This window comes from Haliaeetus albicilla, chromosome 6 (assembly GCF_947461875.1).
Source record: "Haliaeetus albicilla chromosome 6, bHalAlb1.1, whole genome shotgun sequence".
Lineage (NCBI taxonomy): Eukaryota > Metazoa > Chordata > Aves > Accipitriformes > Accipitridae > Haliaeetus > Haliaeetus albicilla.
In genome coordinates this window covers 46,124,554-46,140,164 of record NC_091488.1, presented here as the reverse complement: position 1 = coordinate 46,140,164, position 15,611 = coordinate 46,124,554, and the positions used below count along the sequence as shown (strand labels likewise).

The 15,611-nt window shown below is 39.6% G+C and overlaps 1 protein-coding gene across 3 annotated transcripts in view; it reads left to right on the top strand.

Moving 5' to 3' along the window:
- Positions 1-15,611, top strand: part of MAN1A2 (mannosidase alpha class 1A member 2) — a 142,017-nt gene that overhangs the window by 79,339 nt on the left and 47,067 nt on the right. For all 3 annotated transcript variants that reach the window (XM_069785922.1, XM_069785924.1, XM_069785923.1), the window contains 2 exons: positions 12,464-12,558; positions 15,172-15,295. In XM_069785922.1, coding sequence (XP_069642023.1) covers positions 12,464-12,558; positions 15,172-15,295 — 219 coding nt within the window. The remainder of the gene's footprint in view (positions 1-12,463; positions 12,559-15,171; positions 15,296-15,611) is intronic.

The window sequence follows — 15,611 nt, the reverse complement described above, 5'->3', positions numbered from 1 at the left end:
GAATTGGGTGATCAGCAAACAAGTCTTTAAAGAAATGACCAAGAAGCTGCCTAGCCTATTAACATTCATTTTTTTAATTCAAAATACAAAATTGCAGATAAGTGCCTAGCCCAAAAGAACACCACTATGTCCATTTTCAGAAAAGGTCCTTTAAGGTGACCTAGGTATCTGTGAGCTGAGCCAGCTAGTTTGATTTCACTCCTCCTCCCCATCCCAGAAATTCACTTGAAAGTAAGAGATCATCAGTGTAGTAGTGACTTGACAATAAAAGTATTCTCATAAGAATTTATAGCTGACTGTAGATTTGCTCATGTTGAGATAGCAAATAAATAGAAAACTCCAGAGAAATTTAATCAATCATTCAGCTTGGCCTGTATAAATTAAATCTGTTTTAACGTTGCCAAAGGTGTAGATGCAGGCTGCAAGTTATAAGAAGAACAAGCGACCCACGTTGGCCAGACCCACATGGGAAGAGAACAAGGGAATGTGTTGTGAGTAGGTGTGGCTTTGAAGAATACGTGGAACTCACAAAAGGCAAGCAGCTCAGTTTGAACTTTTGGTATGAATCCTGTGGCAATAGACCTATGAGCATTTGGATTTATAAATAGGAGTTTTGAATGCAAGGAGGAATTTTTTTCTGTATAAGTCATTAATAAAGGGCCACTGTTGGTATGCTGCAAATTTCTTGGTAATCATGTTCCTTTGAGGCGGTAGAAAAATCATGAAAAGGTTCAAGACTGATAGTTATGCTTCCTGGACACAGGAATAGTCAGTATGTGGTATATGACTCAGTCCAGGTATATCTCTGGAAGAAATGTTTCATTTAAATACTGCTTATTGATGTAGTCACTATGCTTTGTATAAAGAAAAGCTTGGTCGTTATGCTTTATTTTATACAGATGATCAAATTGTTGCTCTGATGAGCCTTTTTGATTTTTGTTTGCATAGCATAAAAGAAAATTTTTGACCAATTCCTGGCCTTGAGATCTATAAATTATGCTGCAGGAGTTTAGGGTGTTTATCTCACCATTTTTCAAATGAAATGTCTGGTTTTTCAAGTGCCTTGCAGAATTTATGCAACTATGAAGATTCAGTGCTTACTAATTCATTGCTCATAGCTTTTGTTTGCCAACTAATTTTCTGTCAGAACTTGGTTCTAATAGATATATTAACTGTAGATAAGCTAAGTATGTCTGTAAATCTGTGAAAACAAGCCAGTTCATCAGTCCAAAAAAAAAAAGCAAACCCACAAAATACTATTTACTTACTTTCATCAGGTGCAATGTAATATATTTTTGCATCTGACATTGTGTAAAGGATATGTTTTTGAAGATGTAAAAGCTATGTGATTTTTAAAATTATTTTTTTCTAGACTGTGATTTTTGCATTGCAATCTGTTACATCATACCAGTGGGAGGAGGGAGGCTGTGTGTGTAATGAGTGCATGTAGTGTGAAACAATATGTAATTTCATCTCTGTTTAACTTTTTTTATAAAGGAAAATACAGTCTAAAGGGGACTGAGTCATTTCTGGCAAAGTCTAAAGGGGAAATCAAGATTAATTTAAAATGGAAAGCTTGGCAGCACATTCAAGAGAAACAGGAGACAGAGGAATAACTGAGAAAGAAAGTAGAAATTGATACAATGTAAGCACAGAGCCTAAGGATGAAAAAGATGACATGGCAGAGAAAAATATATGGGTAATTAAGGAGGTATTTGACATGAGTGGAGAAAGCATTAGGAGTAGGTGTTACCAAAAAAAAAAAGCCAGTGTCAAGAAAGATTAATAATCAGAGAAGGTAGATAATGTTTATTGCATGAAAAGGATTCTTATAAGACTTGTGAGTATAGCACAAACAGCTTAATTACTTGACTTCAGAACCATTTCTTAGGGTTCCTGATACAGATTTTCCTTCTTAAAAACAACAGAGAGACTGGATCATCAGTTGGGTTAGGACCTTCAGGAACATAATGCAGTCTGTTACTTAATTTAGTAGAACAACTGGTAGTACTAAAATACCAAAGATCACTAATTAATAAAAAAACCCAAGCTACCCGAGATTCATTTTTACCATTTGCTTTGCCTGGATGTGTTTGGCTACAAAGGCATGTTGAGAGGCCGATATGTTAGGGTCAATTCTAGGTCCTAAGAATATATTCTGGAGATGAGAAAGTGTTCTTTGCCTGTCAGATTCCCCAGGGTGTTTCTCATATTGCTGTCCTTACAACGATACTCTTGGCACTCCCTCCATGGTTCCTTGTTATGTCTTGTCTGCTTTTGCCCTCCGTTCATTCCCTGTCCTTCCTTCTGATGCCTTTTCTTTCTTCCCTTCAGCTCCTATTCCTGCTCTCTTCTTTTCACAACTTCTCCCTGGCACTTCACCTCGGATGAGGAGGGGGACTGGAACCCCGATCTTTTACCACTTGTGCTTCCCGGCTGGCAAAGCTCCACACTGATCTTCTGTCCCTTGACGGCCCTTTTGATTGGTTTCCCGATGGCTGTTCAGATTCATTTTTTCTCCCTTCTCTTTCTCCATTCCCTTTTCCCACACTCTTTAAATCAGTCTTTCTTGCTGCCGGCAACTAGTGGGAGAACATTTAAGCCAGATGCCAGGCGTTGTCTGTGCTCTCACATCTGGTTCCCTGTGCTACAGTAGCTCCCACAGCAAGAAGAAATCATCTGAAGAGAGAGTCCTTTAAAAGCCCGTTTGCATCCTTAGAGCATGCTTAGGCATGAGTGATTGTGATTGGTATGTGGTGCAAATTCAAGATTGTTGCTTCTAGTCCTGAGACGATTTATTTACAAAGGTAACTAAACTGGCAGGTTAATACTGCTTGTGCAGGTCAACTTAGAGTGAAGAAGTCAGAGATATGAAAAGCAGGAAGGATAAAGCACAAAAATTGCCTAGGCTGAAAGCAACTTTCTAATAATAATAATAGAAGAGAAAATGAACTCGAGACTGCCATCGTTTTTGGCTCAGTTAGGCGGGATGAGAAACAGTGCATTATATCTTCCGGGAATGATCAGAACGAGGAGGCATTTATATGCCAGATTTTCATCGCATTTATTCTGAATTTTAAGTGATCTGTGATGTTGACTGACTGGTGTAAAGCGCCTCAGATTTGAAGGCCCTTTAAAAACGGAGAACGTGTAACTTTTCTACTCAGATATGCATGAAACCCGTGCCAAGGAAGCTGATACGGCTATTGAAGTGAATGTAAATTATGCAGTTTAATTGAGGTATTATTAGCCAGTACCAGGTAGTTTAAATGTGTTTAGCTGGTTGTCCAGTGCATGCCAAATTTTTATGTTTAGATCTTCTAGAGCAAAAATTTCAGATATTCCTAATAAGCTGATATATGCACAAACTTTCTCATGTGGATTTTTCAAAAATATCAATAGTGTGAAACCAATGAATATTTCATTAGATCCTAAGAGATGCCTCAGTGAACAGTAACTAGATTCCTCTCGTCTGTTGTCCAGGAAAGCAGCTTCGGAAAACTTCAGTAAAGATAAAGATAGTATCACTTAAGAATTCTGTCTGCAAATCTTTCCCTGCTGATAGTAGAAAACCACCGTAGTATTTATTACCTTCTATCTAAGAAGCAACTTTTGAACATATAATTGCTAATTTGTGAAACATAAGTAGGAAAAGTTATAGTCAACTAGATAATATCTTTTATCTGCGTTTAACTGATGCAGTTTAAGTATTTTTCTGTGTCTATTTTTCTGCTCATTTGTAGACTGTAGCTGAACAACATGATTAGATAGGCATTTTAATGCTTTTCAGTACAACTCTTAACTTAGAAACTACCACTACGATAGTTTTCCTGGGTTGTTGTGGCGGAAAAAGACTTAACTGCAAGGTTCAAGCAAACGACTTGAGCTTCACTCACAGACTTAACTGCAAGGTTCAAGCACATGATTTATTTGAACTTCACTTACAGACTTAACACGCCACTATTGCAGGTTTTACAGATACAATGGAGGAATGCACTATTACCATTTTAAAAGGAAGAGTAGTACACTGTGACAACCACAAGTGATTCACAGACAACCACAAGCACACACGTGTTTACAAACTTTAAGCATAAACAATATTCTCTTACCTCTCCAGGTAAGGGCTCTCAATCCCAGGGAAGCTACCTCGACTGGCGTCCCGAGCAAGGGGGGGAAGGGTCTCCTTCACAAGCCAACTGTATAGTTGCAGAAGTCACTCCCCCATTTCCAACCTGAATCTTAGGGGGTTTATCCCCTGACTTGTGGAATGGTGTGTATGACTATGAGTGGATTATGTATATCTGAGCGGAGTTTCCTCTTATCTTTCTTTTGCTGGTCTGTGATTGTTTGAATACACAAGGCTGTCACTTGAAACTGAAGCTGAAACCCTCCAGCTTTTTTTTTCTTTTTAACCTTGTTTCCTTGGGCAATTGAATAGTGGTTGGACTGAGACTCAGGGTATAATATTTGTTAAGGGATTTCAAGGCTCAGTTCAGGTTTTGGTTCTTTGAATGGCGCAGCCACTGCCCTGTTTAGTTTAGGGTTCATCAGACAACCCAGAGCTAAGCTGTCTACACAGCTCCTCATGAGTCGTCTCTGCAGAGAGAGAGAGCCTCAAGGCAACCCAAGGCTGGGTCGCTTTTGTAACCCCTCACGGGTCACCTGTGTGCACTAGACATGGTGAAACTCGCTTGTGAACCATGAGCCGGACAATCCATACAGTTGTCTAGTCCATCCAGATCAGTTGATATGATGGGGTAGTTTCTTGTCATCTCTTTTGCTAGTGCTTTACCTGTCCCTGTATTCAGTATTCCAAAAAACCATGACCTTTATTTTCATCTCAGAACAGTCTAGAGCCTCTAGGAAAGAGGAGATCTGGTGACTTGGGTGTATGAATGGACCTGTACGGTCCTGCGGGCTTTACTGAGCTTTTTGTTTCAGAAGTAGAATGCAGAGTGCAGTTGCAGCTTTTTCCTTGAAGTCAGGATAATTTTGATACACTGCATTAGGAATTTTTTTACAAGCTGAATCTCTGAATCTCAAGACAGAGATACTAAGGATAGCTAGGCTTGTGTAGCCTTGATTTTTAGATCAGAGGCAACTGTTACATCACCTCATTTCATGCATCATCTGAAACTGGAGAGCCTTTCTTGCCTTCCTACCATTCTTTCAAATTGTCAACAAAAGCATATGTTTCAGGGAGGTATACAGTGTGATTTTCTTTTACAAAAGTATTTGTAGAAGTCTTATGTGCAGTGTTGCTGGCTAAAGAACATGTCAGCCTAGTCTGCATGTTTTGAAAACTAAGGGAGTTTCAGAAAATCTCTTTACAAAGGCATTTTTATTTTAATGCAGAAAAACTGGTTTGACTTGGAGACCTTTAAAGGGAAGAGAGGCCTGAATCGGAGTTGGTGCAGGAGGCGGCAGTCATAAATGTTGACTTTCTGAGTTTGCTGAATTGATAAGGGGTTTTTTTGTTTTGGTATGGTTTCTTTTTTTTTTAGGAACATTTCATGAAGCATTTATTGGCTCATGAAACAAGTAAATCAGCAAGTTATGTACTATTTATGGATGATTTACTATCTGCTTTATCCTGTGGTTCTTGAGAGACCAGAGTTCTCATAGCACAGGAGGACTCTGCAGCAACAGTTGTGTGAACAGAAGTAACCGACCCTGGACTTCCATCAGGGCGAATGTTGCAGTGTTTTAAGATTTTGGAGACTGTTAGAGTTAAGGAATTAAGCCCAGTTTCTTTCTCTGTGCCTGTGTAAATCTTCTGTGTGTTAACAGCTGCATGCCTTATGGAAGTGTAATAGCTTAAAAGGCTAAGGTTAAAATACGTATCGTTGGGCGCCAAAGCTAACACACAAGATGAATGGCGTCACCCTTGGGTCACTCCTGCCTTCAAAAAGGGCAAGAAGGAGGACCCAGGGAACTACAGGCCGGTTAGCCTTACCTCAATCCCTGGGCAGGTGATGGAGCAACTAATCCTGGAAAACTAATCCCTGGCCCATGAACAGCAAGGTGACTGGGAGTCGCCAGCGTGGAATCACAAAGGGCAAGTCATGCTCAACCAGCTGTGATAACCTACGATGAAATGACTGGCTTGGGAGATGAAGAGAGGGGAGCGGATATTGTCTACCTCGACTTCGGTAAGGCTTTTGGCACTGTCTCCCACAAAATCCTCACAAAGAAGCTGGTGAAGTATGGTGAAGTTGACATCATAGTCCAGATTCAAGTTGATTCCTTTTTTTTTTTTAAACTCTGATCTTAGACTGCTGAGATGGGCTTAGATTTTTCATTTCCATATTAATTTTTTCTTCTGTCATAGAGAAAGTAATATAAATTCACAGAGTGTCCCTTTGCAGGATAAGTCTTCTCTTGTTTAGAGACTTTCAGTCTTCTAGAAATGCTAAGTGTTGCTCATTGAGTACTTTGGTAATCATTACAGCTCACCAAAGACAGCAGAAGTACCTTAGCTATGGCATTGTCTTTATAGTATCTGCAAATATTCCTTCCTTGAACATCTGCTATGACTCCAGAGACCTACAATGCTGAAGAGGTGCTGTTCTATTTATGTAATTCTACATCGTTTCACCTCTATAGGTGGTGTAGTTTGTAGCTGCCTTGCTAAATCTCACATGAACATGGATTTATGTTCTCCAGGACCAATTCTAGATGTGGCATACCTCTTCAATCATCACTCACAAACATCTATAAAATACAGCTGAAGTGCTCTCCCACTTTCAATTCATACTATGATAGCTGAAATGTTAACCAGAATCTTATTGCATCTCCCTCATCTCACAAGATGCCTTTGTAATTAAATCTGTGGAATTTATTAGAAGCATATTTGTAAAGAGGGAGTCATTTCTTCATTTCTTGGTAGCAGAATGGCCTCCACCTGCAGTGGGGAGATGCCCTAGGAACACTGTAAAACCCAGGAGTTCCCAATCTTGGAGGGGGAAAGTGCATTGGAACTTAAAGCTATTCACCTGACATGCAGACATCTTCCTATGCAGTAAGGCTTATATATAAATAGGCAACAAAACAGAAATGATTGTTAAGCTAGTTACCTTTTTTGTGTGTGTGACTGCTGCTTGATTTTCAGCGGTAAATCACACCACGAGCCTTTATCTCTACTCATGCAGAAAGTCCTATCTGACAAGCTGAGCTTGAAATGGGTGGTTAGCCACAAAAGGGCAGCGAAGAGTTCACTGCTGCAGATTGAACTCTGAAGGTAGAAAGATAACTGTTCTAGATTGGGCCAAGAAATACCAAATATTTTCCTCAAGGGTCTGAGTCTAGTATTGCTGTCAGATGCTCTGGTTTTTTATCTGTGTTCAGTAATTAGATGGGTCTGCCTCATCATCTTCATGCTTAGTGTTTGAAGGAAATGTGTGCAGGATTTGGTAGTAACAGTACTGATTGTGCGAGTACTACAATTTTGTGAACTTCTGCAGTATATCCGTTTTGTCTGATGTTTTTTCGAGGATCAAAAGTTGTCAAACCTACAGAACCAGCCACATTGCATGACCATGGATACTCACTAGTTAATAACTGTGAGATTAAGCAGAAGTCTGGCATTTATTACTGTTTAAGAAGAATGACTCAAAGGCTGATCTATGCACATAAATGAAAGAGATTCTTTATTTGTATAAAACATCTATAATCCCCCTCAGAAATGGAAACAGAGGCCATTTGAGGCTGTTTGCCATTCACAGTGCTGGAAGGGAACACCTAACAGCAGTATTAGCATAATATAGTCTTCTAAGAGTTGCAGGCATGCATCTCAGCAGTCACTGGATAAATCAATAAGGCTTTTGAAGAATCATCTTTATCTTTAAGGCCTTTTCTGCTGAATGTTTTGGCCTTACTTGGATTAATAGGCTCAGGAGCAAGTTTCATATTGTGGGGTGGCTGGCAGGTTCGATATTTTAAGCATCAATTTAATGGGCGACAGTGATTCAGGCCCTCACAGCTGGTCTGCTGTACACACTAGTTTGTAGATAACGATTGATGTTTTCATCTTAATGAGGGATCCACTTATCCGATTTGGGGTTTAGGTTTTGCTTTTTCTGCTAATTTTCACTCTCTCCTGGATGGATTTAGTGTATTAGTTTTTGCCGTGTAAAATGGAAATTCTTCTCCAAGGCTATGGTGGTTTCTAAAAATTTTCTGAAAAAATGTCCATATTTTGAGAATGGACAGAACGGCCACTCTGGGTTTCCCTAGAACGGTATTTCTGTGTCTTCAAAACAGGATGTGTTTCTAGAACTGTTATGGGGTCTTTACTTTAAGAAGACTCTGATCAGTTACCTCCACAGCTTAAGGCTACTACATGCTAAATTCTGTAATTAATGCAAGTGTGAATGCACATTTGAAAAAATATTTGAGTTATCCTGCAGGAACAGCACTTCTTTGAGAGCTGTTGTCTTTGTGGGTTTTGTGACTCCCTCTCTGTTACAGGGGTCTATACTTCGGAGCTTGTGCTAGCAAAGAAACTTGGGGATGAGTGGTCTCCATGATTTATGCACTTGTTACTGGTGCTGCGTGGGTCTACAGAGTAGGTACAAGGCCCCAAGAGAGACAAAACACTTTCCTCTTGCGTGTATGGAATGTGCACAAGCTATTTGACTAATTGGCAATTTTGGTGGGTTGACCCTGGCTGGACGCCAGGTGCCCACCAAAGCTGCTGGATCACTCCCCATCCTCAGCTGGATAGGGAAGAGGAAAAAAAAAAAAATATAATGAAAGGTTCTGGAGTCGAGGTAAAGATGGCCTGGAGTACCTCCTCCCCTCCTTCTTCACTGACCTGGGGGTCTGCAGGGCTGTTTCTCTCACATATTCTCACTCCTTTTCTCTCGCTGCTGTTGTTACACAGCAGGGGTTTTTTCCCCTTCTTAAATCTGTTCTCCCAGAGGTGCTACCACCATTGCTGATGGGCTTGGACTTGGCCAGCGGCGGGTCCGACTTGGAGCCGGCTGCCATTGGCTTCATCAGACGTAGGGGAAGCTTCTAGCAGCTTCTCACAGAAACCACCCCTGTAGCCCGCCTGCTACCAAAACCCTGCCACTCAAACCCAGTACAGCAGTATTACTGGAAGAGTGGTAAGGAACCTGTGTAGTTCTCAGTTACTTGTCTGTTCCCTGGCAGGGTCAATTCTCATCAGTCTTCATAGTCGCATGTGTTGTACAGTGTGTTTTTAAAAGCTGTAGTGATGACTCTGCAGTAATCACAGTCATGCTTCACTATTAATTATCCTTATCACTAACTTTTTCCTAATAACTAACTTTCCCTTGCTTCATTTTGGTGTTATTTTGTATTGTCCATATCCATGGAAAAAATTATTATTTCCTTTTCCTTGTATTAGCCTTTTCTATACTGAAAAGTCATTATCTTTTCCTCTCTTGAACATTTTTTCTCTGGACTAAATAACCCCAATTCTTTTACTGTTTCCTAATGAGCTCTATTTTCAAGGCATCCATTCATTTTTTGTTCTTCTCTGTTCTTCTTGCCTATATGTTTCTTGAAATGCATTGCCTGTCAACAGGGAACTGCCAAGGCTGAAATAGAATCTATCAGTTCAACCTGTTTGGGTTTTTTGTTTTTTTTAAAAAAAAAAAGTAAAAATACTTACTATCTGATAAGTAACCATGTTGTCTGATGCTAGCACGTTATTTAAAAGCTACAGCCGGAGGCGTTTACTGTTGCTCTTACGGTGTGTCTGAAACTTAACAAAAGAAGTCACTTTAATGAGCTTGGCAGAACCCTCTGGTCACATCCACAGTCTCCCATAAAAGGCATCTCACCCACCACTGCTTGCTGCATTTCTTTCTTTTCCCTCCATCTCTCCAAATATGCTCTTGTGGTCACTTTGATAAAAACCTACGCAGCCGTCTCCCAGTTCTCACTCCACTCTGCGCAGGTAAATGCTGTGTCAAGCACTAAGTGGTTTTGTTATCCAGAACCGGCAGTGAGATAGGACTGAGATTGCAGTAATCGAAAGTAAAGACATGTCTTCAGCCAATTTTTTTAAGTGTTTCCTTACATTCAGTCTTGGGTGAGAGGGATATAGAGAGGTAGAGGTTTCCCTTGTGATGCTAAATCAGTGGTACGTAGGGTCCTCAACCCAACAGAGGTGACGGGAAGGACCCTCTAATCCCAGCAGATTTTTGCAGGTACTGCTAACGTGGTCGTCTGAATGAGCGCTTACTGCTGCCGCCCCAACGATCTGGTTTGCTCACGTGCCGAAATGGCTGGCATGGTGATTGCCTTGCTTTAACCCTCCTTGTCTAGATTCATGCGCATTTAGATCAGCTCAACCTTTACTTCGTACACTCGTATGAAAACTGCTTCCAGTACTATAACTTGTTCCCCAGATATCGTAGTACTGGATAGCGGTATGTAAATAGTTAGCCATTAAGAATATTCTTCTAGTGAGAATGTTTCTAGGGATGTTCTCCCACTGAGTATTCTTACCCTAATGTTTCCGTATCTTTTCTTAACGAATAACACAGTAACGCATAGTGCTTTCAGAGGGTCCAGGATCCAAAAGCTAAAGCTAAACAAATTTGTGCCACAAATGTCTTTCTGAACTATGTACCATCTAACTGGAAGTGATCATTCTGTTCTGGATTAGGTGTTGAAGCTTGTCAGCGCTGTAGAGGAACTCCCTTTAGGTGACTCCCTATAGATAGTTCTCTCTGGTCTTGACCCATCTACTCTTAAAAACCTAAAAGTTCAGCATGAATTTTTGACACATATTTATAGATGCAAATCAGGTAGTTTATATGTAACTGGGCCAAGATAGAGCTTTTAGTTCTCTTCAGGGTTTCTTTTTCTCCAGTTACCATAGACTCCACCTATATTATATCTCTTATGCTACGCCTTCCTATTTTGACTTGGTCCTTTATTCAAGGTCAGAGTGTTATCTGAATTTTACTGATAAATTTCTGCATATTTTCTCAAAGAGTGTCTCTTGACAGTATCTTTGCTAAAAATCATTCAAGCCATATTGCCTCTGTTACTTCACAATTCTATCAAATCATGTTCTGAGGTATCTTCTTTTTCAGTTTAGTCTTATCCCATCTTACAATTAATTTAGAGTACCCCTGTAGAAGTTCTTTTTCCTGGCTCATTGCTTTCAGATCCACCTCCATCTCTCCATACTCCACTGCATCAAATACAATTAGATGTCATCTTTAATATTCTTTTCTGGTTTATTTCATGTCTCACTAGTCATCTCCTCAAATATTAAGATATTGATCTTTTCCCACCTTCATGTGAAAAATGAGGATGTTCTTGATTGCTTATTTTTCAGCTACTTTTGAGCTTGCTTTTCCAGTGAGCGCCTCTTCTGTTTTCCTCCTGTAGACTTTACAAAAGGGAGAAATCCTTTTTATAAATCTAACAGAGCTGTCTTGTAGTTATCCTTAAAGCTCTTATTCTTCTCAATTACCAAGTATTGGTCAGGTAGTTGATAAAAATGTTTCTATAGTATGTTCATGTTGCATAAGTTATTTTGGGGCATGGTAGCTCTTTTTGAAGCACTGCACAAACATGTAATAAACGGCTGAATAATGTTATCTCTAAATTAAGAAGATACTTTTGCAGAAATGTAGTGATAACATCAAGTTAATTAAAATGTGTTCTAGCAACTAGCTGGTAAAAACAGTTTTACATCATGGGGATCTACCAAATACGCCTTCTTGGAAAAGATGCTTCCTATAGGCTTAGAAGGAACTTTATCCCAGTTGCTCATTTACCTAATAAACATTAGGCTCTGAATAAGGCTTTTACAGAGTTATGTTCCAAAAGTAAGTAGAAATGACACTAGAAATGAAAGACACTTTGTCCCGTCAGTAATTTCTATGAGTAATCAGACTTGAGAGGGAGGATTAAGTCTATAATTATTTTTCCTATGCATTATCAATGAAGGAAAAGCTACAGGAAACTGCATATATATGGTTTTGCGTAGACAGTGTTCATAAAAGAATAGGAACGCTGTCTGCACTTGCACTATATATATATCCTTAAAAAGAGATTGGAAGTTCATAAAAGCTCAAATACTTGAGTGGGGGGTGGAGGAGTTGTCGTTTGATTTTTTAGCTGCAAAATATAAAGTATAATTTAAAGACTGGTTTAGAAAGCACTTGAAGTTCCTAATATTGGTGGAGGGAGGTGGGAGGAGAATTGATATTCTTCTTTAATAGGAACCTAAGCACTATTGCTGGAGAGCACGGAAGGAAAGAAATGAAAATGACAAGCTTTCTTTTCATGTTCAAATCTTAATGAAATTTATAAAATGAACAAGTGAAAAATAAATGATAAGTTAATATATTTTTTACAATGTAAAGCTTTTCTAATACGAAGAGGCGGGTGGGACAAGGAAATGTCATTCTATAGTTCTTGGGGAGAAATCAGACTTTGTAACTATTTGCAATTGATCCTACTATCTTAGGTTTTCAAGATCAAAGCAGTGCAACTGGCAGGAAAACTTCTTCCAGCCTTCAACACACCTACGGGTATACCATGGGCAATGGTGAATCTGAAAAGGTAATGAATTTTCTTTTGTGGGGCAGTGTGTTCCTCCCCCTCCCTCCAACTTAAAATTAGTAATGGCATATGTCAGTTTTTCTTTGTAGTGGAACTGTAGAAGATGCAGACAAATGGGCATTCCTGGCACTTCAGAAGAATTTTAATAGAGTTCAGAGCATTCTACCTCATTAACTGAAATAAATTGTGACCATGATTTTTTTCTCCTGATTCTGCAATAAGAATTCAACATGCTATTGGAACATACCCAGTGTATTATACCATGTATTGCCCTAGAGCTTAATCATTGATTCTTTAGTCATTAAAGAACCTAGTAAAAAACAAAATTGTTTTCAGGCCATGGTTGAACTTACAGGGTTTTGTGTACTGTGTGAGCTCTACGTTACCTTTAGAAGACTCACAATGTTTGAGAAGATGATGGGACTCTGAAGCTGTTAATTCATTATACGGTTCAGTTTAGGTCTAAGGGCTAGTGTGCTGAAGTCCACTATGGTCCATGGAGATGGAAAGGCTCCTTTAGATGGCTGTTCAGGTCAGACACTGAACTTAGATGGTCTGGATTGCCTTGTGGAAGAGAATTGCCTTGTCTGATTTACTTTGTAGTGCTTGTTCAATGCTGGGATTTCCCTCAGATTTTGAGAGCGCGTTTCTGATGCAAGGCATTTTTAAAATTTTTATTATGTTCTTAAACAGTAGCTGAATTGGGGTGCATGTCTAGACTGTGCGTGCACTTAAGCAATTTGGGATAGTAAATAGCAAAGAGTTTTTGAGTTCTTTTAAATTGTTTTCCTTTTAGGAGAGGTATTTGTTGTGCTTTGTTAGATGGTGAAGAGGTTTAGGACTACTTTGAGAGCATTAGCCTTATGTGCCTTTTTGCAATCAGGAAATGATCCTCACTTCGCTGTCACTCCTTGGGTGAAAACGATGGAGCTATGGTTTGCCCTTCTGTTGGCGCAGGGCCTCACCACACTTGCCTGGTTTTCTCTGCTTCGCCCATGCTGCACTTTCCCCATTTTTTGAACTTGTGTACAATTAGGTTAAATTTCCCTATGCGCTTTCTGCACAGCATTATGGTTTACTCAGTCTTGCGTTCTTCCTGCAGTTTCATACAGCGTGAACTTCCTCTGTGTGCGAGCTAGTTTTTTATTTTTCCTATGTTTAGTCCAATCCTGGACCGTGATTCCAGTATGTTTGAAGGGCCCAGGTGGCCATACTCCTCGGGCAGCAGCACAGGCGTCTGGTTCACTGGCTCGAGCAACATACATGGCAAGGTTTAAGAACCTGCAAGCAGGGGATGCACGGATACTTAATAGTAAAATAATACAGAGGCTGATTGCACAGGTCGGGTATCAGAGCACAGTCAGAAAAGCAGGACCAGGGAGGAGGATTTGCAGTAGGCAGAGGGGAGAGGATTGGAGTACCAGAAATTTCCTGCTTGCTGGAATGGTTTATGCATTTACTGTGTCAGTCTCTCGGTAATGTACAGAACCAGCCAGCATCACAGCGGAAAATAGCGGCTGGTGTGCCAGAGGGCAGTGACAGTCACAGCCGTATATGAGAACACTTATCATGAGGCTGGCATGCAGTAAAAGACAAGACCTGAAAATTATTGACTTGTCTTTTATTAGCTTTTGTATTCATAATGAAACACTTGATTTTCTCTTTTTGAGAGCTGTACCAAAAAAACCATGAGACAAGCTATCATTTTGTAAACAGCAGTTACTGTATTTTAGAAGGTGGTGTTCTGTCTCGGGTCAGAGCTGCAAATACTGCTCCATAACCAACATTTTTCCTTTACATTCCCTCTCTCTAATTTGTAATTTAAAAAATAAGTAAGAAGGCATTCCTAGTTGATTGTAGTCATACTGATAACTGAAATCTTTTACGAGAGGAAGTAGAACTAATCTCTAGGAAAACGTAGTTAACTTCAGAAATTACAAGACCTGATCCTGAAAGGTGGTGAAAACTCCCAAATTAGATTAAGCCAGATGTAATTTAAGTGTTACGACTTAGCAAGATGGTATCTCTTAGAGTGCAAAAGATACGAGGTATATGATACTTTCTGTTGATTCTTTATGTGAGCCTGAGGAACTCATGATATTCTACCTACAGTAAACATAGTGTTTTCCTATGGAGATACAGCCAGGGCCAGCTCCCATCCTACCGGAGTGTCTAATCCTGACTCGAAGCATATGCCACATAAGTAACGGGAACTCAGCAGGTATTTGGCAGAACAAAGAATCGAATGCTGCCGCCCTCAGGAGCATACTCTTCTCATCTGATAATTGCTTTTGATTCTTGTTCTTAGGAACATCCAATGAATAAACAACAATCGGGAATGGGCCCAGTGTTAAGTCATTGTATTTCTGGGACATCAAGATATTGTATCTTTTAACCACAGGACTTTTTGTTGATGAGGTTATGGTATCTTCTTTTGAAAAAGACCCAACCAATGAACCAACTGATCAATCAAGTCCTGTAATCTTAAGTATGGGTTAATATTTTACCGTTACTTGTTTAATTTGCTGTGGTGGTTGTTACTAGTGCTGTGCACAGTAATTCTGAATTTTTTGTTGTTTTCTCCCTTTTTTATGCATATTTGTGGGAATTCAGCGGTGTGGGTCGAAACTGGGGCTGGGCTTCTGCCGGCAGCAGCATCCTTGCTGAATTTGGTACTCTGCATATGGAATTTGTCCACCTCAGCTATTTGACAGGGGACCCTGTATACTACAACAAGGTAGGTGTCAGATGCAGTTTTTTATCATACAAGTGTCCTTTATACTGTTTCATCATAAATTGTATTAAAGGGGAAGTACTTTCTGTATTGAATTCTATTTGCATTCTTGGTAGCAGGTAAATTTTTTCATACTTGTATTTCTGTTACCAAGTAGGTGACTTTTTCAAGCAGAAATTTATGATAACAGAAGTTTTCTTATTAGTTTCAGCATACATTTAAAAATAATAATTTTTAAACATGTTTATGTGAGCAGTCGTTTGAAAACAAAACCAAAAATGTGCTAATCTGCAGGAAGCCCTCAAGAAAGCTTCTGTGT